The sequence below is a fragment of the Dromaius novaehollandiae genome, chromosome 2 (assembly GCF_036370855.1).
Source record: "Dromaius novaehollandiae isolate bDroNov1 chromosome 2, bDroNov1.hap1, whole genome shotgun sequence".
Lineage (NCBI taxonomy): Eukaryota > Metazoa > Chordata > Aves > Casuariiformes > Dromaiidae > Dromaius > Dromaius novaehollandiae.
Genome location: NC_088099.1, coordinates 5,552,244 through 5,579,475, shown reverse-complemented (window position 1 = coordinate 5,579,475; position 27,232 = coordinate 5,552,244). Strand labels below are relative to the sequence as shown.

Sequence of the window (27,232 nt, the reverse complement as noted above, 5' to 3'; positions counted from 1 at the left end):
AGTTGTTTTTTACAGTCTTCTGTAAAATTACCCACTGGGAACTTGAGAGTAGGTCACCCAATTTCATACCCTGTTGTAGTGCAAAATAATTAGATGTCAGTACACAGGTCAGTGTGAGAAGCCGTTGTTCCCATAAGTCAGTGGGATTGATGTGTCTGAGTGTCTAGAGTCTCCTAGCAGTCCCATTAGGTAGGAAAATGCCATTATCCCCTTTTTTAACAGATGAATAAAACCAGAAAAAAGATTCGTTGACCTGCCTAAATCGAGGACACCTGGGTCATGCTTTATGCCAGTGACCAGGCTCTTTGACCATACTTCCCTTCTCTGTGGAAGGATGGCAATATGCAATGTGTCAGTTGAAGTCTGAATGCAAGTAATGCTACTGTAGCCCTGGGGATTGAAGTCCTCCTTTTATCTGCATCTCAAATAGAGAGGCTAAGCGACAAGGCCCTTCTGCCTGCCAAGCCCTGTCAGTTTGTCTCAGCCCTGACCTGGATGGACCATCTTGAAGGAGGAGAGCATAGTTCAGGCTCTGGAGCCATTCGTCTCCTCATATCTCTGCTAGCACTACTAAAAAGTTTGCCAAACAAGTCACAGAATCACAGAACAGTTGGGGTTGGAAGGAACCTCTAGAGATCATCTGGTCTAACCTCACTGCTCAAGCAGGGTCAGTCAAAGCAGGCTGCCCAGGACCATGTCCAATCAGGTTTTCAGCATCTCCAAGAATGGAAACTCCACAGCCTCTCTGGGCAATCTGTTCCAGTGCTCAACCACCCTCACAGTGAAGAAGCTTGAGCATGTCAGGAGCTTTGGGAATGAAAGTCTGAGTGGGGTCAACTCCATTACTTTGTATGGGTCATGGCACAACCATCAGAAGCTTTTATGGGTCACTGATGCAAAATAGTGAGAGTCTGTCCCCCTGAACTACTATGTACTCCTCACAAATGCGTCCGTGTCTTATTTCAATCACAGTGCAGTGTCTGAAGACGGTAAGTGTCATCTTACTGAAACATTTCAAAATTGAGTGATAGTGATACCTCCTCACGGATTGCATTATTTCTGTGGGATGTTACTACTTAGTGTGGATCTGTACCCGAAGCAAGAGTGCGCCTGCAGTTTGGGTGTGTGGTGTGAAGGGTATCTCTTCAAAATTGGTTTGTGTGGTGGGCTCACACAGCACTCTGGGCTGTCCAGTAGCAGCTTTCATGCTCCTTTTTTATGTTGTCTTTTCTAGGACTTCTGGCCATGTAGACAAGTTTGCTGACTTCATGGTGAAAGATGTGAAAAATGGGGAATGTTTTCGTGCCGATCATCTCTTAAAAGGTGTGGGTTTTGTTTCAAGGCTGAGATGGGTTTGGAGATGTCCCATTGTTGGTGCAAGCAAGGGAACAGAGTATCTTTCTCAAGGAAGGAATAGGCCAGTTGGTGTAGCTTATCTATCATGTTCATATTTGTAGTTCATTAATCATGACTTCTTTTCTATGCCAAAGACTCCTTAAGTTCTCAGTCTCACCAAAATGCTCTGTTAATGTCTTAAATGAGGTAAAGGATTTATAGGAATAACATAGTTGAGTCTCTTTTTACAAGAAGTCCTGTGTCTTCAGGCCATAAGAGATTACTGTGTTGTATAATTCCCTCTTTGCTACTATGTTGTAGAGTTTTTCCTTGTATTTCGGTTGTTTTTTGTTCAGAACAGAGAAATGATTTACTGTTTCAGTAGCTTTTTGTTTAGAACAGAAAAGTGATTTACTGAAGATATAAGGAGACAGACCATGTTTTCCCTATGCAAGGATCCAATATAGGGCAGCTACTAACCTTGGTGTATACCCTGGAACTCAGTTGGTTTTTGGGAATGCTGAGTAGACTTTAGATGTTTCTTAGGTTTGCAAAGTCCACACACTTCTTTCTGGTTCTATTTAAAATTTGTTTAAAGAAGGAAAATCACAGCAAGGAATCCTAGGAATAAGAAACCTGTTTGAAACCTTTTCCATGTTCACCAGCTCCACTGTGAAAAGGATTGTTCCAGTCATGCTGCCTAGATTTTTAGCATTTTCCTTGGAAATAAAGTATGTAGAACAATCTGTGTTGGCATGAAACTGTTTTTGTAATATCCAATTTGAATTTTCCTTTTATTAAAAGACAAACTCATTTAGCCTCCCCCCGCTTTGCACACTGAACAGCATCATACCAAGCCTTTCTATGCCGCCTCCTCTGCAGCCCCATCACCAGCAGACAGCCACCTGCTGTTACTGCTACTAAAAAGTTGAACTGCTTTGTTCAAATGGGAGTGGGAAGTCTTGGCCTCACTGTCCATCTTTGTATCCCATGGAGGATGTTGTGCTTTAAAGTGAAAAGGCAGTCTAGCCCTACTGTACCAAGTCAATACGGCCTGTGAGTGCATTTGGATAAATTAGCTTTGCCGGTTCAGATTAGAGCTTGTTTTTAATTTCTAGTCTGCTTAGAAAGAAAATAATGAGCAAGAGACTACAAAGCCATTGCTTGAGTTTTCTGGAATGAGTTTTCTCTCAGGAAGAAACTAGATAAGGACCTGTTGTTTTCCCTGTGACAGAGTGGTACAGCAAACTGGTGCAGCTCCTCATTTGTAAATCATCATTTCCCCAGTAACATGAGTGGGATTATGCTGATAGACACCAGAAAATCAACTGACCTACTGAAAATGCTGTCTTTCAGGGGCATATGCTTATGTTACTGCTGGATAATCCTCCTGGTTCATCTGGCTTAGGCTGGGGTCAGTGATGGGATCACAGTATAAACTGACTGTGCACTTTTCTTGCTCACAGCTCACCTGCAAAAGCTTATGTCTGACAAGAAGTGCACAGCAGAGAAAAAGGCAGAAATGGAAAATGTTCTAACACAGGTATGTGCTTACTTGGGAACATGACTTCTTGAAAAATGTGTGTGCCGCAGGAGAAGTGTAAAACACTGAGTCCAGTAGCAAAATCTTCTCTGTGTCTCTAGGGATGGAGCACAATAGTTGCTTAACTGGGCACTTCCCATGTTTATTGCTGACTTCCTAGATACTAGGAGCTTGGAGAACCTATAGATACTAGGAGCTTGGAGAACCTGTAATAGTCCTATAAGATTAGTTGTAAAAGCTCTGAACTGTCCTCTCTGTGTACCCTCCTCCTTAATCTAGTTATCAGGGTCCCATTTTCCTGAAGGTCAGTATTCGATGGGGATAAGAGGGATCAAGCCATTGTAAAAGCTGGTGGTATTGCTGGTCTTTGCTCAAATGTCCGTACCTCAGAGATGCACGTAGGGCTGTATGTGCTCCTGAATACTGGAAACTTCACGTAGGGCTGTATGTGCTCCTAAATACTGGAAACTTACTGGTTAACCACATCTCCCTTCTGCTATTTGGAGGGATGTGAGTCTCTTGAATGTTGGATTGGTAGGGCTGAAGCTCTGTCCTTGGAGTTGATGTGCTCTACTCCGCTCCACAGCCTGGCAAAAAGTCTAATTCCTCTGAATCCCCTCTTTACCTTTCCAAAGGAACAGAGAGGTGAGTCTTGGCAGGGTTTTTCTGAACCACCTTAGCATTGAATCGCTATGTTTTAAAGTTGACTTGGTTTTGAAGCACTTGAGACATGTTCCTCTGTCTCTTAACACCCTGTACAAACTTGTCTTTTTTTACTGTGAGAATAGTCAGGGCTTAAGGCTAACATTCCTGAGCTGCAGTACAGGCATTTGCCTTCTGTTTGTTATTTGTTTTTTTACTTTGTTTTTAATGTTCGTTCTCATGACTTCTAGGATAACTGCTTTCAGAGCAATACATAAAGCGGATGGTTCCTTCCAGAAAGAGCAACATTTTTTTCCCCAGTGTATTGCATCACTGAGCAGCTGTCATGAGCTTTTCCACACTGCAGTACTGAACTTTGACCATCTGTCAGGGGAATCCCTCTATTAATAGATTCTTTTTATCTCCTGTTCTGAGGCTTTTCTGATATCTGAAAGGATCATGACAATTAGATCTAGAAGCAGCTCATTTAATCATGAACTTAAGTGTTAAATCATGGCGGTACTATCTAGTATAGCTTTTTTCTGGTACTTAAATTTAGAATTTACATTTAAATGTACATGTGCAAAATACTGGTGTATATAAATACACAAAATAGTTCTATAAATTGCTGCTCTTGTGCAGCTAGTTTGCGGTTAGATTTCTAGATCTCTTACTGATCTCTCTAGATCTCTCATCTTCCAGAGAAAGGAGAAGGTGGTGTCCTGGAAGGGGTTGATGTCATCCCACTTGTGAAAGTTTTTATCAGATTGTTTTCAGAGAAAATGGAAATGCTTTCACCAAGAACCTCTCTGCTGCAGATCAGTTCTATTTGAGAAATATGCAGAGCAGCTCTAAAGAGAACATCTGACGTGTGGCTTGGAGTATACCGTGCTTCATGCAGCAGAAGGAAGAGGAACAAATGCAGACAAAGCACTGCAGAAATTTTAGCTGACTTTCCTCTTTCTCAGTGCTGCAGCTTTTTTCTTCCCAACGCACTTCTCCCTGTGTTTTAGTGAAACTGTTCATAAGCTATTTGTGGCTGGTGATACAGTCCCAATGATTTTTTTCTGCTTCACACCCACTTTCATGCTCAATGCTTGCAGTTCTGTCAGGTCTTCAGGCTTTGGAAGACTCTGCAATATGGCTGAGTCATAGAGCCACATTGCTAAAAAGGGGTTGCAGATTTTCAAAATGTATGCTTCCATCATCGGTTCAAATTTTAGCTTGCTTAAAAAATTAGATTAACAGGAAATAGTATTTTTGGGGTGATGCTGCAGACTTCTGGATCATGCTCAGTAAAAGATGAAGACAGCATAATTTGTTCCTGTTATCTTGTCTAATAATTAAACTAATCCTCCTGTGTTTTGATATTAGTTGGACAACTATGGCCAGCAAGAACTTGCAGACCTCTTTGTGAACTACAACGTGAAATCGCCTATCACTGGGAATGACCTGTCCCCTCCTGTTTCTTTCAATTTGATGTTCAAGACCTCCATTGGACCTGGAGGAAATATGCCTGGGTGGGTACAAATCTCATTCTGCTCACACTCTCCCTTTTTCAGAGATCTCTCAGAATTAAAAATGAGGTCTCAATAGGACCGAAATACACAATTTTCTCTTGAACAGCCTTATCCCTGCCTTTCACTCCCAGTCTAGCATTCTTTGTACTCTTGGTGAAAGGTAGGGAGAACAAGGGAGTTGTAAGGGCCTTAGACTAAAATCGCTTCACAGCCCCATGATATAACAGTAGGGGTGTATTCATGGTTTGCTTGTGAAGTCCATATATGCAAGCAGCCTGGCGCAGCCCAGGCCAGAGCAGGAAAGGCAAAGGGGGTACATGTCTGACTTCCTTGACGTCACTGGCCATTGCATTTCACTCAAATACCTTTCCCCATTCTCCAAACGCAGACGGGTTGTACAGTTTGCTTTTGGAAATATCCTGTGGGGTGCTGTGTTTGGGCTGCAGCTGTTTTTTTTGTTTTTCTTTTTTTGTTTTTCTAAGCACTGTTGCTTTGATGTTTTGCTTCTGGAGTTAAAAGACTCAAGACAAAAAGAGGTAGCTTTAAGTTTTGTAGCAACATTGTATATTTTCTTCTCACTGCTTTCCCCACCCATTTGCCTTCCTGATTTTTTTTGTTCCCTTCCCCCTCCTCCTTTTAGCTATCTGAGGCCAGAAACTGCACAGGGAATATTCCTCAACTTCAAACGTCTTCTGGAATTCAACCAAGGCAAACTGCCTTTTGCTGCTGCCCAGATTGGAAATTCCTTCAGAAATGAGATCTCGCCCCGCTCTGGCCTCATCAGAGTCAGGTACTGCAAATTTGCTCTTTCAGCAGAACCTCTGGCAAGTGATTGGTTATACCTTGCAATGGGTAGCACCTCCCTTTTGTTCCAGTATTTGTATATGATTGTTTCTCTTCAGTGCAGTTCTCCCAGACATTTCTTATGTGTTTTAAAGTGCTCCTGATAACGTGCTTAGTGAGCCTCAGGCTTCACAGGCAAAGAATTCATTTAGTTAAGATTTTCACTGTAGAGTTCTGCCTAAAGCTCGCAGAGGAGACACAGGGTCTCTGAAATAGCTGTATTGTTAGAAATAGGTTAAAACCTAGATTAAACACAATTTTGCTAACAAAACTTGGCTTCCACTATAAACTAAACAAATCAAATTGAGGGTAGCACTGTTTTCTCTACAGGGCACACAGCTTTGCTTGTTTGATTACATTCATGCTACTTACTTTCAGACTGGAATCTGGAATCAAAACATGATTGACCTTGCAGCAGTATTTCCTTGTTTCAGTTCTGCAGATTCTGCAGTGCTGCAGCTTATTACAAAGAGGAAGTAAAGAGATAACCTGGCTTGAGACACGTGTATTTGTGTCCCAATATCAGTCAAGCAGGAAGGCTCAGGGTTATTACTGAGAATTATTTTTGAAGCTATCTCAGGGTAAAAGTGATTATTGCACTTTAAGGATAATCTCTATATTTAAACTGAATCATTATGAGCAGATGTCTCGCCCTGTCTAATTTGGAACGAGAGCTCCCCTGCGCAGTGGGGGGGTTCTGTTGTACACGCAGACAGTGTGTGTTGTGAATGTGGTAACTGATTAATAGGGTGCCATAAATGTCACTGAGAGGCACTGGTATTGCTGTCACTAAGGGAGCTCTTTGGAATTTTCTCAGTCTTCCTGTTCTCTCTTGCATATCTGGAAATGAACAGGTTTTGTCATTGAAATACGTTTCCAGTCAAATGTAAATTATATGCTTGTGGCACATTTATAGGAGAGTGTGCTATTATGCTTTCATAACAAATTATATCCTGATGGCTGTTACTTAAAGTTAATGATTATATAGAAGTTTTTTTTTAAAGATTTTTGATAACAGTATAGTTCAACGTAAATTGGTTTCAAGTGTGAAGGCTAAGACTCAATGTATGAGTATAGATTTATTAAAGACAAGTTCATAAAACAGAATGTATACCATTTCTGGATATAGATGTGTGATTATCTCTAAGAAATTATCACATCGCCTGACCATTTTAGATACCTCTGCTATAAGTTCAGGCTACTGAATTCATTCCTATAGTTGACACTATAGGAAACCTGTGCTTCTAATAAGGGGACCACAATAGACTGGAAGACTTGAACATTTCCAAAGGTGGTATTCTCTGCTCTGACTCACAGCAGTGATATACAAGACCAGATAAATGAACTAGAAAGTCTTATTAGGATTCTGAAGATGAAAATAAATCCAGCGTTAAGATTAGCACATGTTCCGGTTCATGTTCCTGTTCATGTTACTCTGGATTTGCTTATGTTTTTTAAATGGCTGGCTTGCTTGTGAGAGGCGAAAGCGCAATCATTTATTAATGGGGTTGTGGCTGACTCATAAATTATTTCATACACATGGCTGTATGTGTTCCCCTTAGGGAATTCACCATGGCAGAAATCGAGCACTTTGTGGATCCTAGTGAGAAAAATCACCCAAAGTTTCAGAATGTGGCAGATCTCAACATCCTCCTGTACTCTTCCAAGGCACAGGTCAGCGGGCAGTCTGCCCATATAATGCGGCTGGGAGATGCTGTCCAACAGGTAATGTTCCTCTTGCAAGCATGTGGAGCTTGATCTTTTGAATATTGTTCTCAAAACTAAATTATGCACTGTTATGTCAGTGCAAGCTGGGGTTTGCTCCCAGATTTCGGAGTCAGTGCCCTCTGGTGAATCAGTGTGACTGAGACCCAAGCCAGGTCCTTGTTATCAGTGAGAAGAGTCTGCAGATAGTGCTGGGTTAGCAGTCAGAAGTTAAGCTTCACACTTATCTTATGGGAAAGGAATGGTAAATCTAACATCTGCTAAAAGGTCAGCAGTGACTGGGAATCTAATGCTCTGCTGCTTACCCCCATCAGTACATAGTTTGTGCCTTGGGGTTTCAGTTCCTGATTCTCCATGCATTCAAACGATGAAAGAATATGTTTGCTGGTGGGGGAGGAGAAAGAAAAAAGAGGCATTGTGTAGAGATTGCAAACTGTAGGGAAGAGCTGTTGTGGGGCCCTGAGCCATAACTGAAATTGCTTTTGCGCCATTTTGATACTAATGACAGCACTGTTGGGTACAGCAGGGCAACTTCAAGTAGAAGATATTTAGGGACAGTTAGTGATGAGTCCCAGAGTCGTAATAACTTACTGTTTTGTTCAGATGGAGATGCTGACAGCAGCTCTAGGTTGATTTGAGAAGATGTAATAGTGGGTTTCATGGAGGGCATGGTAGTTTATCACAGACAGCTGCAAGAAGTTCTGTCTGTACTGTGCCAGGTCATCTGCAGAGCTATGACACATCATGGCTTTGCTCCCATGGAAAGTAATGTCTGTGTGGTTTTTCTTCCCTCTTGTTCTCCTTCTAGGGTGTGATCAATAACTCCGTTCTCGGTTACTTCATTGGCAGAATCTACCTCTTCCTTACAAAGGTTGGTGTGTCCCCAGACAAACTGCGCTTCCGACAGCACATGGAGAATGAGATGGCTCATTATGCCTGTGACTGCTGGGATGCAGAGTCCAAAACATCGTATGTAAGTGGCAAAGCGAAGCAACAAATAACACTTCCTGTCAGATCTGTTGATAGTGCAGGAAAGGATCTGCTATATTTCCTGTTTTTTTTATAACTAGTGTAGGTGATGCTGATGTTTCTGTCCAGCCCCATGCTGGTATGAACAAGCTGCGATGGATTTATTCTGAATTAATGAGGACTCTAAGGAGACACTTCAGCTCCCTGCAGTGGACTTTTACCAAGCTTGTGAACTGTTCGTGCTTGTTCATAGGCTTCACATTAGTTGAATTTCATCTAGAATTAAAGGAAGGCAAGTCCTCTTGCCTTCTAATAACTATAACCCCTGTAGCAGCAGGGGGGAGGATCTGGTTTGCTGGAGGGTAGCTTCGTTTCTGCTAGAATGCTAGCTCTTCCTTTCTTGCTTCAGAGCCATAAGAAATGTGGGTTCACTCCTGCCTGCTCAGTCAGCTGTTGCTGGAGAAGGATTTTCCCAGAATATGTATCTGCCTGCTGAGTCATTAAGACCTTTCCAGTTCAGGCCTTGTTGGGTGCCCTGTTTTTATCTTCTCTTGTTGGATGGATTTTGAAGAATGTGTTTTTTCTTTCAGGTGAACCAGCAGAAGGTAGTTAGGGGCAAGGCAGACTCTTAGACTAATTTTAGATTCTTTTCGAGAGCTTTCAGCCTCTTCAGTAAGTCTCAGCCAAGTTTGTATCAGTTGAGATGATAGTTTCAAAAGAAATGTCTCAGAAGGCATGGTAGCTAGCCTTACTGATCGTGAACAGAGGAAGTCATTGCACTCCACAAGAATATGGGAGCTAATTTTTTGGCTTGAGTCAGAGGGTTTGTTTTTTTTTAAAAAAAAAAAAAAAGTGGTGAAGGGGATTCGCTCATGTATTCACTCATAATTCATTCATGTAGAGTGAAGCACATGTTCTTCTGCTTGACTAGCCTTTTGAAGAGGCTTGGGATATACCCAGACTTCAGAAAATATCTGAAGAACTCCATACAATCTAATTCCAGTAAAAGACTGAAAGATTGAAGGGATTCTGCTCAGGTCTGTGGGGTTAGACAGAAACATTGCAGATATCTTTGTGTGCGTAGATCCCGTATGAGGTCCCTTTCAAAGTCAGTAAAGCCGAACTGGGAGTGTGCTTAACCCAAAGGTGTCTGCATAGAGCACACGTTGAGGCTTCAGATAGTTCAGGCAGCCTTATTAATGGGCAGGAGGAATTTTCTGTGACCCAGGGGTAAGGAGGTTGTGTGTGGTTGAAACATCTGCTATCTGTCGGGCTTCTTTTTTTCTTTTTTTCTTTCTTTTTCTTTTCTTTTAAGGAGCTGAAGCAGGCTTAGCTCTCTAATGATGTTCCATTACAGCTAGTTAGAGGAATAGCGGCTGGTAAAGTTCTACCAAACGTAAGATTTAAAAAAGAAAAAAAAATCCTGCAGCTTGGATAAGTGATTTGTCTTCATATAGAAAAGCCCTGTAGAAATGAATGAGGGAATGGCTTCCTCTGAAAATAGATAGCTAACTTCCATATGCTCATAGCTTCTTCTCCCAGCCAGCTGTTTGGGAGCCAGCCCAAAATAGGCGAGCCATCTGTGGGCTGCACCATGTAAATACGATTAATAAACTTTGCAAGCCTTGTCATGGATCAGTACAGCACTTGTAGAGCAGTCTGTCTGATAACCTACCCCAGAAGCAGAGACAGCAATCCCAAGGGCCTGACAAAACCACCCTGTGAGCTAGGTTCAGTCTTTGGTTTGTCACTTAACTCTGATCAAAAATGTTTATACCAACCTGCAGCACTCAGCAGTAAGGAGCTAACCACTCTTAACAGTTTTAAATCCATTCTATAAAGTTACTATATTCTCTTTTATTCTGTGTTTTTTGAGAAATAACTCTAGTACCCTATTAGTTAAAAATTTCTCAGGACATTCTGAAACAGCACGATTTTTCAAACGTAGGGATCTTTTCTGTTCGCATACCCTTCCTGATACCCTGTTGTATCACTGCAATCTGGAATACCATATAAACAGGTTCTGGCTGCCTGTATATCTGTGCTGCTGTGACACAATGAGTAGAGAGAGCATCTGATGTGCCTTTTTTTCTATAGGGTTGCATTTTAGAAAATCCAGATGGTGGCTGCATTTGTAACACGTGTTGGAAGGCTTCATTGGTGATTTGTGCCTGAATGGTGTTTTGAGATTCTTCCTCGCCGTATATGCTGACGTGCTGAAAGAAGTGTTTCCCTTGCACGTTATCTGCGTCTTGTTTATTAGCTTGTAAGCCAGGCTTTTGGCCGTTCTGATGCGGCTGGTTGTCAGCTGTCTCTTCCATGCTTGTGTAGAGATGGAGCCCTGAAGGCATGATGTCTTCGTGTACCTACACTATGTGAGTGATAGGACTGTGCTGCGGCCCCAGCCCCAAGCTATTGGCACAGCGCTATGTTTTGCCAAGTCATGTGGAAAACCTGCCCCTGAACACAGGCACTGGTTAGATAACTGATTGTTTCCTCTGGAAACAAATGAAATCATTCAAATGAAGGAGCAACTAGTGAGTGAGGGCTGCTTATTGTAACAGAGCTAATTATGTAGAAAAAATAGTCATGGGAGCAGGGAGGGTGGAGGGCTTAGGACTAGATAAACATATTTGATGGTTAAGTGGACAAAATTAAGCGATTTGGTGAAGGCTTCCACTTTTGTTTTTTCAGGGTTGGATTGAGATCGTTGGCTGTGCTGATCGTTCCTGCTATGACCTCTCCTGCCATGCCCGAGCCACCAAAGTTCCTCTTGTAGCTGAGAAGCCTCTCAAAGAACCTATATCCTTTCAAAATAAACCAAATTCAGTGAAATGTGATTTGTTATTGAGATGTCCTGAAGGGCTGTGCAGCTCTATCTAAAGCTAAGTCTGTACATTTGAACAGGAAAACCTTGAGTTACACATCAGCATGACTTTTGGGGGGAACCTGCAAAGAATGCAGCCTGTGGGTAAAGTAAAGCATAAGGAGAAGTGCCGTCCCGCTTGGTTTTCTGCCTTAATGCTGTGCTCTTTTTTGACTGTGGAGCATAGTTTAAATATGACTCTGGAGTTACTACACCAGGTTACTCCATGTCATTCCGTGATTCTGCTGCTAGCTGTACCTAAAAAATATGCTTTCAGAATCTGTGACTGTCTGTCCTTCAGTACTTTTTGTTCTTTCTTCCCTCCTCTTGGAGGGAAGTTCCTTAAACCAGAAGTAGCAGAGGGGATGTTCTTTATGTTGGGTAGCGGTTAGCTTTGACGTAGCAAAAGAAGCAGGCCATGCACTCTGTGATCTGAAACTCCTTAACAGCCTCATACAAAACAGTCAGCATTGTTCAGTTTGAGGCAAATAAGGGAGCCATTGGCAAAGCTTATAAGAAGGATGCAAAAGTGGTGATGGAATACCTTTCCATGTGTGATGAGTGTTACGTCACTGAGATGGAGCAGCTGCTGAATGAGAAAGGGTGAGCTGGCTGCGTGTGCCTGGTGGCCTTCTCTGTCACTTCTGACAAGGTTCCCAAAGTGCTGCTTGGTTAATCTGAGCCTCCTGAAACCACCGTCCTCATGACAGTAGGCTGCATGGATCATCTGCAATGTTTTAATGCTGTCCCTTCCACCAAGTCATTGCTGGTCATCCATCAACATACAGTTAGGTGCAAACATCAGATATGCGTCCATAGTATTCATATGCGTTTTTATTTGCATGTGAACAAAGTTCTGCATTTCTTGGCAAGCTGGTTTTAGTGCAGTTAATCCACAGAAGACACAGACTTCAATGAAATGGTGTTTTCAGTGAAGAAAGTGTTCACCAGTTTCCCAAATCTGGTTTGAGAGTCGGCCAGGGCTAGCAGATGGTTTCGAAGTTATATTTCAGAACAAAATGAATAGGTCTGTGAGTGATGGAATTTAAGAACAAGTTATATAGGAACCAGAGCTTGTGTGTATATTCTCCAGTGTTTAGTGATAGGCTTTAGCACTCGTTACAGTTTTTCCTTCATCAAGGCGCCAGTTTGTGCATCATTCCGCTACCTGTCTGCCTGTACTCGTGTCCTGGAAATGACTCATGTTCAGTATTAGCTGGGTCACCAATCAGTTATGACTACTTCATATTTTAAAAGGTTAATTCGTACAAGCAGAAACTGAATTCAGGGCTATGGAAGCTGAATAGCACAACATGACTTGGAGATGATGGACAGAAAGGTATTTAATTAGGTGTGCAGGCTGAGGAACTAGGATTCCTTCCCAGCCTAATTAAGCAAAGATCCCTAAGTTTAGCTAGGCTCTTTGCAAAAAAAGTTATTGTGCTGCTTGAAATGGTACAAGATGTAAGGGCAATGAATACGTTGTATAAAGGTAACACTTCTTTTTCCTGATCTAAGATCTATTGCTTTTACATCTGTGTGGATGTAAAAGTGCAGAAAAAACAGTAGTATTCAAAATAGGGAGGGAAACTATTGCAGGGTATGGTGACCGTGCACAAATCAAAACTGGAGGAAAGTGAACCTCATTCTTCCACAATTCCACAGAAATGATTCAATAGATGAGTTTTAATCAGCATGCCAGGTTTGAATTGATAGTGGACTGCATATGATAATTATCGTTTAAATTCAGCGTTTTGTTATACCTGTGTTCATAGCAAAGCCTTTATAAACTTCAGTCCATTTCATATGGGGTCCATACGTGGGTGCTTTTCCTGACCACATAATTTCTTGTATTACACTCACCTAAATGCTCAAATGAGGAAGGTACCGTTGCTGATTTAGCTGAGTGCATGTGTTCACAGTATCAGTGTGTTAGACCTGCCTTTTGTGATAAAGTTTGTGTAAATCCGTTATGCAAAGAACTTGGATTTATGCTACAGCAGCAATTTTCTGTTAGGACTCTTAATAATAGACATTCGCTTCCCGTAAGCGGGATAGGTCAATACAGCTTTAATTCTCTTAAGTAAGGCGAATGTGCCAGTTGTAGGTTAATAAAGGAGCAAGAGATAGAAGTTAGAGGATGATAAATAATATCAAAAGCTCTAGAAATAAGCAAAAAAAAAAAAAAAGACTGCATCCCCACTCATTTAGAAAATGTGTTGATATATTTATTCTCCCCTCTCTTTGGAACCTGCCAAAATATAGTGTATTTTCCGACAACTCAGTTTTCATAAGAAGTCTGTGCGTTGGATGAGATATACAGTCTGCAGCAAATGCCTGTTTCATGTGCTTTGTTTTTTTTGTTTTTTCTTTTGGCATATATACTTCATCCTGAGACTCTTTCTTTTCCTAATTGAGTTTGCTTCAGGCCGTTAACCACATCTAAGCTCACTGTGATTATGAAAATTGTTACTTTTAATTTGTATATAGTAATTTTATTATTAATGTAAACTACTTTTAATGGGTATGCCACATGTTTCTTCCTTTGATCTTTGAGGTTTGCCCTGTCTTCTATCATCCCACTCTTAAAGTCAACAATTGATGCAATTTATGAAATGGAATATGTTTGTTTATTGCTGTAGCTTTTAAATCACTTCTTTTTCCTTTGCAGGGAATTTACTGTTGAAACTGAAGGGAAAACTTTTAAATTAACAAAGGACATGGTTACTGTGAAGAGATTTCAGAAAACATTGCATGGTAAATTCCTATCCTTTTTGTTGCTTGATCATCAAAGATAAGAGGCAGGTCAGGATGCAGTTTGAATGTGGACTTAGTTACATTGTACTGTTACTATTGTACTGTGGCACAGGAAAAATGCCAAATGTTATTTCCTTGAAATTCAGCGATGTAGCGAACTAGAAAGCTTTTGCACAGCAGTTGGATTTCAGTGACTATCGATGTAGGCCTGCCTGCCTGCTTCTTGCCTAGTCTGTTCAGTAACCGCTTTAACAGACTCTGGGCTCCTTAGTATTCATTCTGCTTCAGTTGCATATTCTGAGATTTGTAAGGTCCCACGTGGTGCTAAGAACCAGCTGCTGCGGGTGATGGAGAAGCTGGGGAGGGTGCACCAGTTTTGGAAGCTTGATTTTTCAAGCCCATTGCAATGCAGCAAACGAGTTGTGGCAGAGCCTGTTGCTGGGGCAGATCTCTGTACTCAAGCTCCCATTTTGACCCTGCTGCGTGGAGCCAGGGCTTCCGGCATCGGCCAGCTCGCCGGGCTGCTGTGCTGAGCAGACTCTTTAAGCTGGCAAGTCCAGTCAGTTCCTCTGGTGTTCGATAATCACATCAATCAGTGACTGCCGGTGCTCCCTGCCACGGAGCTTTTGCCCTGATTTGGGAAATGGGACTTGAAGGTGGTTTTTCCAAAGTGCACAAATTATAATTCCTCAAAGAAGTCTTGTCTTTCCAGTGAGCTCTGTAAGAGTCTCATCCCAGGTCATTTGGGAAATCTTTGTCAGAGCTAGAGACCAGAGTAGATTTTCCCCCAGTTCATACTGTAACTAGTGGATCATCCTGCCCTAGGCTGCGAACATGATATGAGTTGCTCCATCCCTCCCTAGCACATACAGATTGTATTTGTTCTTGCAGCTGTGTCATTGAAGTGTCCAGGTGTCTTTCAGTCAGCACATGCTAAGTCTGTGTCAGGCTTTGCCTCCTGACAGCTTCAGAGAAGGACTCAGAGTTGTAACTGGTATTGATTGTACCGTTGTAGGTGGCTAGCAAGCAGAACCCCAGTTGCTGGTTTTACTTTAAATTTGTACAGGTGAGCAGTATGGCTGCTCGCTCCACCAGGAGGCAAAGCTTATGGATTCCTTCTCTCTTGTCCCTTTGCATTGAAAGATCCGTGGCCCTGACTTAGCGGTGCAAAGTAAAAGTGGAACAGAGCTTGTGGAAGAAACAGTTGTTTGTTGTTCTGAAAGGACTGGTATAGCAGTGCTCACCTAGTTTACTGCTCTGTGTTCTCCATTTCAGTTTTTTAAACTAGTTTTTGAAAACATGTCAGCGCAGAGATAAGACTATTGCTTTGGAAACAAAGTCACACCCCAAATTAGGTGCTTAATTGAGGAGGACAGTAGGCACATAGAATGGCAGGCAAGTCAGGGTGCAGTGCTAGAGAGTTGGATTCCCCTCCCTTGATTTTCAGAAGCAGCTGATGCCTGTAATTGTTGCTCCTCCAGTTGTTATGTGAGCTTTTTCTAAAAAGCTGCACTGTCTTCTGAGCAGGGCAGCTGTCAACTGTGCTCCTGTCATGCTAGGAGGGGGAGAAGGAGGAAAAAGCCTCTTTGACAGATTTGTGGCAAAGACTGTAGAGAGTGATGGGTATATAATAATGTAGCACATCGCATCTTCTGAGAGCTTTGCAAACTAACTAGCTGATCCTCATTCTTCCCCCCTCTCGTGGTATATTGAGGGGGTGGAGATGGGGAGGGGAACAGTGTTGCAGCAGGTAGCTGAATGACTCGCTCGAGAACGCGGAGGAGTCTTGGGTGGGATTTGGGTTGGGTCTGAAGCTCTGTGCTTCTCTGCTCACAGTGCTGGACACAGGGGCTGCGTCTGTGCGTTAAACTGAAGCAGGCCAGGGCTTGAGCATTACCCTGCGATCATCTAGGCCGTTTAGCTGTTAGCTAAATGTGGATGAGGCCTCCCTGTTCTGAACTGGAGGAGGATCTGTGTGGATGCAAGTTGTACTGTGCTGTTTGCTCTCAGGGCCAGGGAAGGGGCCCTGGCTTGTTATTTACAGCCTCGATATAGTCTGTACATGGATTAAGTCCAGAACTCTTCTTCAAATATTTGTATTTAGAGCAGAAATGTTTTAACCTTTTTTTTTCATGTGCTCTGCTACATTAAATCCAGACCTTCTGAGCAGAAGAAAAACTTTCGTAAGCAGAATTTTTTTTTATATAAATTCTTCTTTACCATGATGTGCGCTCTCTTGTGTTTCAGTGGAAGAAATCATCCCGAATGTAATTGAACCCTCATTTGGTATTGGGAGGATCATGTACACAGTGTTCGAACACACATTCCAAATCCGAGAAGGAGATGAGCAGAGAACGGTGAGCTTTCCTGTGGCTGGGCCTCAGCTTAAAACCAGCTGCAAACATTTGCCTTTCCCTAACATCCAGAGGACAGGCTAAAATAAGACCACACAATACACAGTAGAGATGGGAAAACACAGGCGGGCTGTTGAACTGCTGTTCTTGCCAACGTACGTGTCAGTTATACACGTGCGCTGAGAGCATGCTGGGGTTGTGTGCACATGAGACACTTACTGTATTGCTTGCAAAGGGGCAGGAAATTTCTTCTTCACACTTGGTGGTGGCCTGTCACTTGAAGAAAGGCAGTTCTTCAGTGTTTTATTTCCTCTCTCTGCGGCTTGTCCTGAAGCCATAGTCCTGTGCAGCCAAATGAGCTGTTTCCAGAGTGCCCTCCTCCTCCCCCATTCAATCTTCTCTCATTCTGGACACCCCTAAAACCTTGGCCTGAAGCTCCACTGTAGCAGGAGTTGGAGGGAAATGTATGTTAAGTCTAGACCACCAGGCTGATCCGCGCAGGGCCCCTCTGAACCATTGCTGGTGGGTGGCCCGTGGGAAGCTGGCTGTGAAATTCATGCTGGTTCCTGTTCATTGTTCCTGGCTGCTGGATTGTGTTTACAGAAACTGAAAATAATATTGCTCCCTCATATCTACGGTTGCCACAGAGTGTGATACAGTTATGAGTGGGGTGACAGGATTCAAGAGCTCACAGCTGGATACATTTGACTTTTAATCACAAACTGCTAGCATATAGAACTGTGAGCTCTCTCTCCTAGTACCCATTTACTTTGTGTGGAGCCTGGGCTGCTCTATACTGTGGTACACCTAATTTGCATTACTTCTATACCCTTATAGGTCTTGCTGATTGTAAGGGCCAGGAAAAAATGTTTTCCACTTTTGGCGCTTCTTTGTTTTCTGTGGGTGCATCTGGTGGCAGGGTTTTGAAGGCCTTTCTGAACTGCATAAACTCCCTGTGTATGCTAGGTCCCTGTTGGAATCAAGCAGGGGACGGCAGTACAATTGTAAGAACTCCTCCCTTTAAACTTTATAAAATCTCTTAGAAAGTTCCATCTACCCTTCATTTTCCTGTTACTCAAATGAAGCTCACTTTTCCAGGAAGGGCTCTGGCAGACCTCTCTGTTGGTAGGAGGTAACGTTTGGCTGGCAGGAGTGAAGGGGGTGTGGAGTACAGCTGGAGTAAATGAATCTTGTTCCAGCAGTGAGAGGTGTTACCGCTGGAGCCCTGTGTGCTAATGGTTTACAGGTGGTCAGCTACTCCACTGGTGCAGTCACCCTGCCTCCAACCTCAGTCAGAGCTTGTTTTAACCTAAGAATCTGTCCTGTTAAAATTGAATTTATTTGTATTCTTTTTTTTTCTTTAGTTCTTCAGCTTCCCAGCTGTTGTAGCACCATTCAAGTGCTCTGTTCTTCCTCTGAGCCAGAATCAGGAATTCATGCCTTTTGTCAAGGAATTATGTAAGTGAGAAAACAATATAGTGGGTTCTATGGGAATGTGCACTGGAAAGTGTCTTCCTCAGTGCTATAGGAAGAGACCAGCATTGGGATCACATGACTCTTGTGAAAAGGAGAAGCACCAAACTAAAACAGTTGAGTTAGTTGAAATCGGTCAGTTTTGCGTATGTATGAAACTCTTCAGCCTAGACACAAAAAACCCCAACTCCTTGCTCTTCCCTGTGTTTGCAGTGTAAGAGCTATTTTTTACCTTCATTTCAAAAAGAAACTTTCCCTTCAGCCTGAGAGAGGCTGTCAGAAGCAATATTTCATTTATTAATTTTTTGAAGGGTTTAGCTCCCTCAGTTCCCTTAGCTCTTGCTGGTCACCTAATTATTTGAATCAGTCCAAGACCTGCTGAGCCTCCAAATGTTCTATCAAAATTCCTGATAATAACCATCTATAAGTGAATACATAAAGGACAGGAACATTGACTACATGTCAGACAGCGACCTTTGCTGCCTACAGTTGGTTCTGCCTGGGATCTTGTTTCTCTGTGGCAAGTGTTTCCAAGTTAAAGCAGAGTGTTGTGGGACTGTAATGACAGATGTGATGATGACCTTGCAGTTAAAGGCTGGAGGAGCATCAAGCCTGAGTCTGGGAAGAGCTGTGCCAGTGCTGTGAGGATGTGGGAGGCCTCTGTTGGGATCGTGCTGCCTCCGAAGTTTGTAATGAGTCCTGATGATTCTCCCCTCCCCGCTTTTTGCAGCCGAAGCACTCACCAGGAACGGCATCTCTCACAAGGTGGATGATTCCTCTGGGTCCATCGGCCGGCGTTATGCCAGGACTGACGAGGTCGGCGTGGCCTTCGGGATCACGATCGACTTTGACACTGTTAACCGAACACCTCACACTGCCACCCTTAGAGACCGCGACTCCATGCGCCAGATCCGAGCCGAGGTAAAGAGCAGGCAGATGGGTCTCGCTGCTGACAGTGCCAAGCCTGTTCCCTAGGGGTTGGTGAGGGGAAAGCCTCAGCTGCTCTGTCTGACCCAGGAACAGTTCCGGTCTCTGTGAGAGCTGCCCTTAGTTGTCATGGGCAATTCAGCTATTCCCAGAAATCCACAGGGAAGAGATACTGGTCAAACAGAAGATGCTGGCCCTGCTGCTGAAGTGAGAAGAGACTTTAATTTCCCTAGGATGCAGAGGTGTTGAAACCCATTCCTTGAGTTGATTGCACTGCTTTTAGAATGCCACTTTTCCAGTGAACATTGCTGAGTAAATGGAGTTGCTTGGCTGTGCCTGGCGGGTGCCTGCAGATTCAGAAGAACTGTGGCTGCTACAGTCTGGCTGACAGAGCACAGGACAAACAACTCTTCCAAGCTTGCTTCTTGCCAGTGTTGCCCACGTACCCATGAAGTTTGGGAACCATTGTCCTAAAGCAGTGCTTGTCCTAAGTACACCCTGCTAGGACAGCCGTAGTGCAGAGACTCAAATGGCAGGTTGCCCTGTGGAGGTCTCATTCCCTGTGAGCAAAACCTGCTCAGAGCAGTGGACATGCATGTCTGTCATGCCCTTCCCTGGCCCCCACCAGGAACCCGTTTTGGTTCCTGTAGAAGCAGGAGTTGGTGCTCATCTGTGAGGCTGGGTTGTTCTAGCTCTTCTCTGTACAGAAGCACTTGTACTGTTTGGGGCTTCTGAGTTGGTTGTGGGATCAGTTCAGTGTAACAGGCAGAACCAGTTCCTGGGTGGACCCCTCAGTCTGTGTATCACCTGGATGACCTTGTCCTACAATAACAGAGACAAAACTGTCTTCCCTGATTTTCTGTGAATTTCCTGGTTTCTCTAGTTGATCCTTCCCACCATGACAGTACACTATTAGTAGCAAAGAAAAAGCAATTGGCAGCTCCTTCTGTGCTAATCTTACAGTAAAGAGGGCCTGGCTAAATCCTGGCTTGCAGCATCTTTTGGATGTGTGTGTGTTTTCCTTCCCTTGCAAAAATGTAACATAACATTATGAGGGACCAACCTAGCTGTGCTCCATCACAGTGATGATTGCATTTTTGTGGTGGGTCACCCCTGAATAACTGAGCAGCCTCTGCTGAGATGATACAGACTGTTTTAGGATGTCCAATTAGTTAATGCTTTTTCTTCCCAAAAATGATCTTGCAGAAAAATATGATCTTGTCACCTGATCTGTTGCTGCTGTAAAAATTACCCATGTTCCCTAAGTATCCACCAGAACAACTTGATTTTGGCCTCTTGTTACATATGTCTTTGTGACTTTGTCTGCAGATCTCTGAACTTCCTGCCATCATTCGTGACCTGGCAAACGGTTACCTAACTTGGGCTGACGTTGAGGCAAAGTATCCACAATTTGAGGGACAAGAGACTGGCAAAAAGGACACAATAGAGGAATAAAGAAAAGGACCTGAAGTAAAACCCCATCAAATGTCTACTTTTTACTGTTCATGTTAATATGAAATAAACTTATCATGTATTATTCAAAGCTGCATTGTTTGTGCACACCGGGACTATTTGTTTTTTGTTTTTTTCTCAATTGCTGCCCGAATTGAACTTTAAAAACTGAAATAATTGCAGTCCAAGTTAAAGGTGTTATGAATAAAAATGCCATTATATATGCCTGCTTCTCTGTGTTGGTGCAGCCTTGTACTTTCTCCAGAAACATCTTTTCTCCTGCTGGCTGTGACTGTGGGTGTTACTGGTTATAACAGCCCCTCAAGAGGGCAGAACCTATGACCCGGGTTCAGACTTGACCTTGGACTCTTGTACATGATAGTACTGGTTGTTTGGCCTCATGTTCATGAAGGGATGATTAAGGTATTATTCCTCCTCTCACCATTGCTTAGTGGCTCAATCACCTACTTTAAGACATAGGTTTAGTGCTTTCTTTTGCCTGCTGGTATTTAATTCCTGTTTCTACAGTATTAGGAGTATTTGCATGCAGGAGAAGGGAGAGAGGGTGGAAAGTCCTGTTCCAGCTCTCGCTCTTGTTTGTCATGGTTGGTTTGCTTGGCTGAGGGAGCAAGCAGCTTTGAGTATGGAGAGGAGGAGCCCTGGCAGCGTCATTTTTTTTTTCCAGTAAATGTCTCCTGGCAGCCAGGACTGAACCCAGAGAAAGCCCTAAACAGGAGGGAAAGGAGCCAGGTATGCTTTGCCTTCCCTGGGCACCGGAGAAATTCAAACCTGTGTGCTGTCGGAGTGCCCTACTGCAGGGACAGTGGCTGGAGGTGGGAATGGCACCTTTGTGTCATTTCTTCTCAGCCTGCTCAGAGGTCCACAAGCCCTTGGAGAGGGCTCTGATACTGTCATTGCAGGATTTTCCATCCCTGGGCACGAAAGCTGTGTTTCAGAGGCTAGGGAAGCACCTTGCTCTTGGAGTTGTTGACAAAAAGTAGTTGGGAGCATGGTTTAGTGCTGCTGGAGCAAGAGAGGTGCTTCTGAACTGCCTGATTCCCTGCTGCCGTCACTGGTAATTGTATTTGAACCAGTTGCTTTGGGGAACCTCTTGGTGTAGCATGTGAGGGAACAGCAGCTCTTGCTAGGCAGCAAGGTATCTTTAGCCATCCACAGCAGAGAGAAACCTCACAAGACATGGGCTTTACAAAAGAATATAGATTATAGAATCAGGGCATAACATGAAGATATCAGCTTTCATTCAGGTTTAAGACAGTTCCTTGAAGGTAAGCAAGAAAACATGAACCCTGAGCAGCATGCAGGCCAATAAAAAGGACAGGTATTTATTTCAAAGGTCATGACATTTGGGCTGCTGTTGTGATTTGGTTGTTAAGTCAGTGTTTGGCTGTTAAAATCTGGTTCTTTGAATCTTGAGGACTGGATATTACGGTACAACCAACACTGGGCCCCCCATGCTGAGTGCTGTATGTACACCTAAACCCCGTCCTCTCCCCTGATACTTGAGCTTGCGTCTGATGTATTAGGAGCCCATTCATAGCCTTTGCCTTGCTCTGTGACTTGTGTGCTGGATGGTGCTGACTGGAGGTCCCTTACTGTCCATCGTGTCCTGGGCTGGGACAGCAGGCATGGTGCTGCTTCAAGCAACCTTCTGCCATGACCTCTGCTTCCCATGTGCTTGCAGGCCAGCTCCCAGGGGTGATTCCTACAGGGCTACTGCCTACAGGGCAGTAATTTACATTACTTTTTGCCTGAGCACAGAGCTATTGCTGCATGATTGCAGGGGGAGCCAAGCTGGAAATTGTTCCGTTTAATGAAGTCTTCAAGACATTTGCAAGAGTTGTTTTCTTTAAAATGTGACTGGAGACAATGCTGTACCATGAAATCAGATGCTAACCTAGGAGCTTATGGCTAAAATATCACTAATAAAAAGTTCCTCTGCATTGCAGGGTATTAGGTATGAAGAAAATCCCACGCTTTTGAGAAGGTCTGATCAGATAGCCTTATAACATCCCCTAATTCACGGAGTGGAGAAGAAAAGTTGATGTTTGCACGGAAAGTGTTCATCACAGCTAAATTCTGACCTTGGTAGCATAGTTGTACATTGCAATTCACCTGTGTGAACTTGCTGGTTGTTCCCTGATAAGTAAATCCGAGGACTGATGTTGGCTTCGGCCCTGGTGTATAAGAGATGCCGCTCCTGGCACTGTCAGCTGCAGGTGCATAAGCCTATTCAGAGCAGCTTTAGCTGTTAGACCCTTGCATAAGCTGGCCTGAGATTCAACAAGCAAAGGCTTTTAAAAAAGGAATACCAAAGAGGATGCTTGAAAACAGACTGATCTATGTGACAGGAAACTGCTTTCTCTGCACTAGCTGCGGCTACCTTCTCCAGCCTGGCAGGCAAACAGTAACTAGTGAATGTTTCTGAGTAATTCCCTTTAGTTTTATTTAAACTTCTGCAGGAGTAGATGGTTCAGGGACATTGGAGAGGGAGGGCCAGACAGGCACTGAGTGAAGGGGGTGATTCACCTAATGGATCCATCCCCCTAATTCGGTTTCCTTCATTTTGTTTGCTGGGCTTGTTTGCACAAATTCGCGCTGGTGGTAATGGGAGGCATTCAGACATGGCCAGGCAGAGCAGCAGAGATGGAGGGCAGCCCTTCATCTTATTTAGCCAAGAAGCACTGCTTTATATGGAACTGCCACTGCTTTCAAATGTCCTTTTCTTACCTCCTTCCCTCCCCAAACATCCTTGAGTTTGGCAGTTTTATGGTTCTGTCAAGTGCTTAAAAGGGTCTAATGGAAAGAGGAGGTTGACCTCAAGTGGGGTGAACACGCCAGGGTGTTTCTTTGGCCATGGGCAGATCCTGTCCTCACCGCACATTTCCATGCTTGTTGGATCCTTGTGCTTTTGTGTCTCCCACCATGCTGTTGTCTCAGGTACCTTCGAAGTGATGGTGGAAGTCATTGACATGGATCTGTGCTAGGATGCTTTTTTAGCCTCAGTTTCCCCTGTGCTGGGGTTAAGAAGAGTTAGCATCTTTGGCAAATGCTCCAAGATGCACAGAGCTAAATGTAACTAATGAAGCCTAGTTATTACTTGGAGGGAAACACGGACTAGAAAACCCGAGCTCAGACCGAGTCACTCCCATACATTCCCGCTGCCCACCATTGCCTTTCGAGCAGAGGTTGCAGTCTGGGGTCAGTTCCCCTTTGTCCCCTGTTGCTTACCATCCTTCCAGCTTTCTTGAAAAAGGTAGTTAACCCTCACACACACCCCTAATTAAATTTTTGCATTGCTCCCCTTTCAGCAGGAGAGAGATGGGAAGTGCTGGGGGAATTGTTGGGGTCAGTCCTGGGCAGACAAGGGTTTTTCCTGGCTGTGGTGCTTTGAAGGCCACCAGTCTTCACACTTCATGAGCCACGTCCTGCTCCATTCAAAGTAGTGTCCAAACTTCAGCCCATAGCCCACAGTGTCAGCATGGCGTATAGACTCACACACCTTCTCAGACACGGGAGGAAGAAATCCACTACACTTACCGACAAATCCTTTTGCCATCAGACCTAAATCCCACTTTGTCTTTCCTATTGCCAGCAGCCCCATGGCAATTGATGCCCTATCACAAGCATCAGAAGTTAATAATCACTGCCAGCAAATGTGGCAGCACAATTTCCTCAATGCAAGAACAGATGCGAGTTTGGAGGCATGACTGGGAAACCAGAAAGTAATTAGACAGCAAACTGCGTCTTGACTTCTCTCCTTGTCTTCAAAGGGGAGTGTTTAACCATTCAGGTAAGCCCCATGTGTGGTTTGTAGTTATAAATCTTGTCTAAGAAGAAAACAAGCCCTGGAATCAGCCACACTATTAAATTAGTTCAAGTGGAGACCTGACCAGTGCTAGCCACAAGTCAGGTGTTCCTGCCATTTCAGAGAGCTGGGCAAAGGATGAGAACATCTCTGGAGGAGATGAAATCTGGAGCTCTACCAGACAGATGCCAACTGTGCAGTCCTGGAGGCAAGCAGACAGCTGCCCCGGGCCCTGCACATTACCTGGAGGAAGCAGGGCTTCTCATTGCCCTTCCTGAGCTCATAGCCTGCGTCGTTATGAGATGTAGCCCGCTAAACACGTGTGGTCTTGCCCTGACTAATGTGTACGTGATTCACCAAAAAGATGCTCACTCACCTGATTCACCAAAAAGATGCTCACTCACCTGTGTCTCAAGAATTTAAGCAAACAAATAAAAAAGCTGGGACATGTCTGAGGACGTGTTTAAGTAAGACTTTCATGGCTGTTTTCACTGGGATCGTCCTGCTGCTCTGGCAGTGCAGAGTAGCTATTCGACAGGCTAAACTGGTTTTTTGGCTGATTCCTGGTCGCTGGGAGCTGCACCCATCTGCCAGCAGGTGCCAGATAACCAGGTGCTATGGCTTTGACCGGCACTCGATCATCCAGCAATCCACAGACTGCTTTGACAGGGTTTACAAAAAAAATACAGTTTGGAAGAGCCTGTCTGTTGCCACCCCTAAATCCACCCTGCGAGGGCTCTGCTCTTTGCCCCCTCAGCGTTTGGGGCCTGGCCGGCCAACGCGAGGTGGAACGCTGCTGCGCGGGTGCACCCGTCGGCACGGCAGCACCCGCCTCCCAGAAGAGGGTGCTGTCAGGCAGAGAATAGCAAGCGCTCGGAAATTCAGACGCTGAAACTGTGTGGTTTATTTTTAACTCTTGGACGTTTTTCAGCTGTGATACAGCCCTCGATCTGCAGCACGGCATTGCTCTAATGCTCTTTATTAATTCAATGGCTGAAAACGCTATTCCCACCCAGATTTTAATTTAAGTGAGACAGCTGTCCCAAGAATGTCTTAGAAACGTAATTCATCTTCAGGGTTGAGCATAGGCTGGGGAGTAAGTCTGAAGTTTCCCCAGTGAGCTCATGAACAGCTTGGAGTGGGGGGGGACCATCTGATTAAACGCAACGTTTGCAACAAGGATAGTTGTAGCCTCCTGGGCAGCCTCTAATTGGCAGCCTCTGGGGCACGATTTGTCTCCGTCTTAAGTGGACGTTGTAAACAGGCACCACCAAGCAGCCTGTTTCTGCCCACTGGCAGAGGGGGCCGCCGGGGAGAGGAGTTCAGCCGTCCGTGTTGACACGGCGGATGGAGGTCAACCTTGCCTAGCCTGTTTATTGCAAAAATCCCCAAATGAGACAGGCTGATAAAGAAGGCTGAGCACGAAGGGCTTGTCCTAACAAGGAGAGATCCAACAGATGTACTTTGGAAATTCAGCTTAAACCTTTTTGATTCATATCTTTGCTGTGACCTACATTTCACCTTCTGTGCCGGCTCGGAAGAGTTAAGTATTTATAAGCAAGGGCTGCTGAATCTCAATCTAGCTGTGCATCACTCTGCTGCACTCATTTCCATGTTCATATCCCAGCCGATCGTGCCGCGCTCTGCTTTCTGCTGTAATCTGCAGATATCTCCCCTGCAAGTGGATGGGAGAACATTGCTCATTCATTTCACAAAGCCATGAAAAATGAAAAGCACTGGCAAATCCAATTGGTCCTTTCTGAGTGAGCGTCTTGTGGGCTTTAGCTCCAGATTTATGTGCCACTAAAGGTCATTCCCACTTTTAGGAAGTACACCAAGGAGGTGAGTAGAAGATAACAGCTCACTTTCTCTGCTAATACAAGAATAAGGGAATGTTAAATAAAACTGGCAGGTGAGACGTTCAATATAACCTACAAATGGAAAGTATTCAGAGGAGAGATCACTGTATATTTGTGCTGTTCTTCTCTTTCTTATGCATCTCCTGATGGCCACTGTCTGATTTGTGAAATACCCAGGAGCGTTGGGAGACAAAGGAAGAACCAAAGTCATGATCAGTTTTCCATTTTCCCAGCATTTAGCACAAAGATTGACCCATATAAGCTAAAGACATCTATGCCCACTTTTAATTGATGCAGTCGTAAGAGAAGCATTTAAGACAATTCATTTGTAATCAGGTTAAACAAGGGCTGCTTCTGTGTTCGGACCCGGCTTCTAAGTCTTCATTTATAAAAGGAAAGAAAAATGCAGCTGCTTTGGGATAGTTTTACTGAATCACTCTGCATAAGAAGATTGAGGAATCGTCAGCTCCTGTTTCCAAAAAGCCAAGGAAAAGAAAGCTTATCATGTATTCTCTGTTTCGCTTTTCACCTCAGGAACAGAGCAAAGCTTTGCTTTTTCTTCAAGGGCCTCACGTTCGTAAAAGGGTATTTACATGGTTCAGTGTCGTAGCACTGAACAGGAGCCAGAGAACAAGGATCCCTGAACCTTTCAGAGGTAAATAATTTTATATTTCTGAGCTTCAGTTTCCTCCAGTATTAGGTGTGTATACCAATATTTTGCGGAAAGTGCCTTTATGGGTCCCTAAAACCAAGTGGTAAGGCTGAATTCAGCATCTGCTGGATATATACCCTTCCACTAACCCAGCAGGGTCTGGCTGAGGCCTTGCTACTCTTTGCGTTCGTCTAACAGGCAATTCCGAACTGCATCGTTTTCAGAGGACGGAGATGTGAGCAGCAGGCTGGTTTCCCCTTTGTCATCTGTCTCCCCTCTGATGAGAAACCCTTCAGTAATTTTCCAAATCCTGCAAACCCATCTGCAAAAATACAACAATGAAAAGAAAAGCTCATCGATTGAATTTTCTGCCTCTTGTGGGAGATCAGATATGAGATAATAAATAATATATTATATCCTCCAGGCAAAGCCCTGCTGGTCACTAATACCTAAGATTAGTTGTACTAATCCAGTGTGATCAAGAAGAGA

At 43.9% G+C, this 27,232-nt stretch overlaps 1 protein-coding gene across 1 annotated transcript in view; it reads left to right on the top strand.

Annotated features, from left to right (window-relative positions):
• GARS1 (glycyl-tRNA synthetase 1) overlaps window positions 1-20,629 on the top strand; it is a 29,621-nt gene extending 8,992 nt beyond the window's left edge. The window contains exons 5-17 of the mRNA XM_064505691.1: window positions 1,235-1,323; window positions 2,802-2,878; window positions 4,895-5,040; window positions 5,681-5,830; window positions 7,446-7,608; window positions 8,417-8,581; window positions 11,272-11,380; window positions 11,902-12,046; window positions 14,115-14,200; window positions 16,448-16,557; window positions 17,919-18,012; window positions 18,758-18,948; window positions 20,284-20,629. Coding sequence (XP_064361761.1) covers window positions 1,235-1,323; window positions 2,802-2,878; window positions 4,895-5,040; window positions 5,681-5,830; window positions 7,446-7,608; window positions 8,417-8,581; window positions 11,272-11,380; window positions 11,902-12,046; window positions 14,115-14,200; window positions 16,448-16,557; window positions 17,919-18,012; window positions 18,758-18,948; window positions 20,284-20,409 — 1,651 coding nt within the window. The 3' untranslated portion in view covers window positions 20,410-20,629. The remainder of the gene's footprint in view (window positions 1-1,234; window positions 1,324-2,801; window positions 2,879-4,894; window positions 5,041-5,680; window positions 5,831-7,445; window positions 7,609-8,416; window positions 8,582-11,271; window positions 11,381-11,901; window positions 12,047-14,114; window positions 14,201-16,447; window positions 16,558-17,918; window positions 18,013-18,757; window positions 18,949-20,283) is intronic.
• Window positions 20,630-27,232: the final 6,603 nt, after the last annotated feature.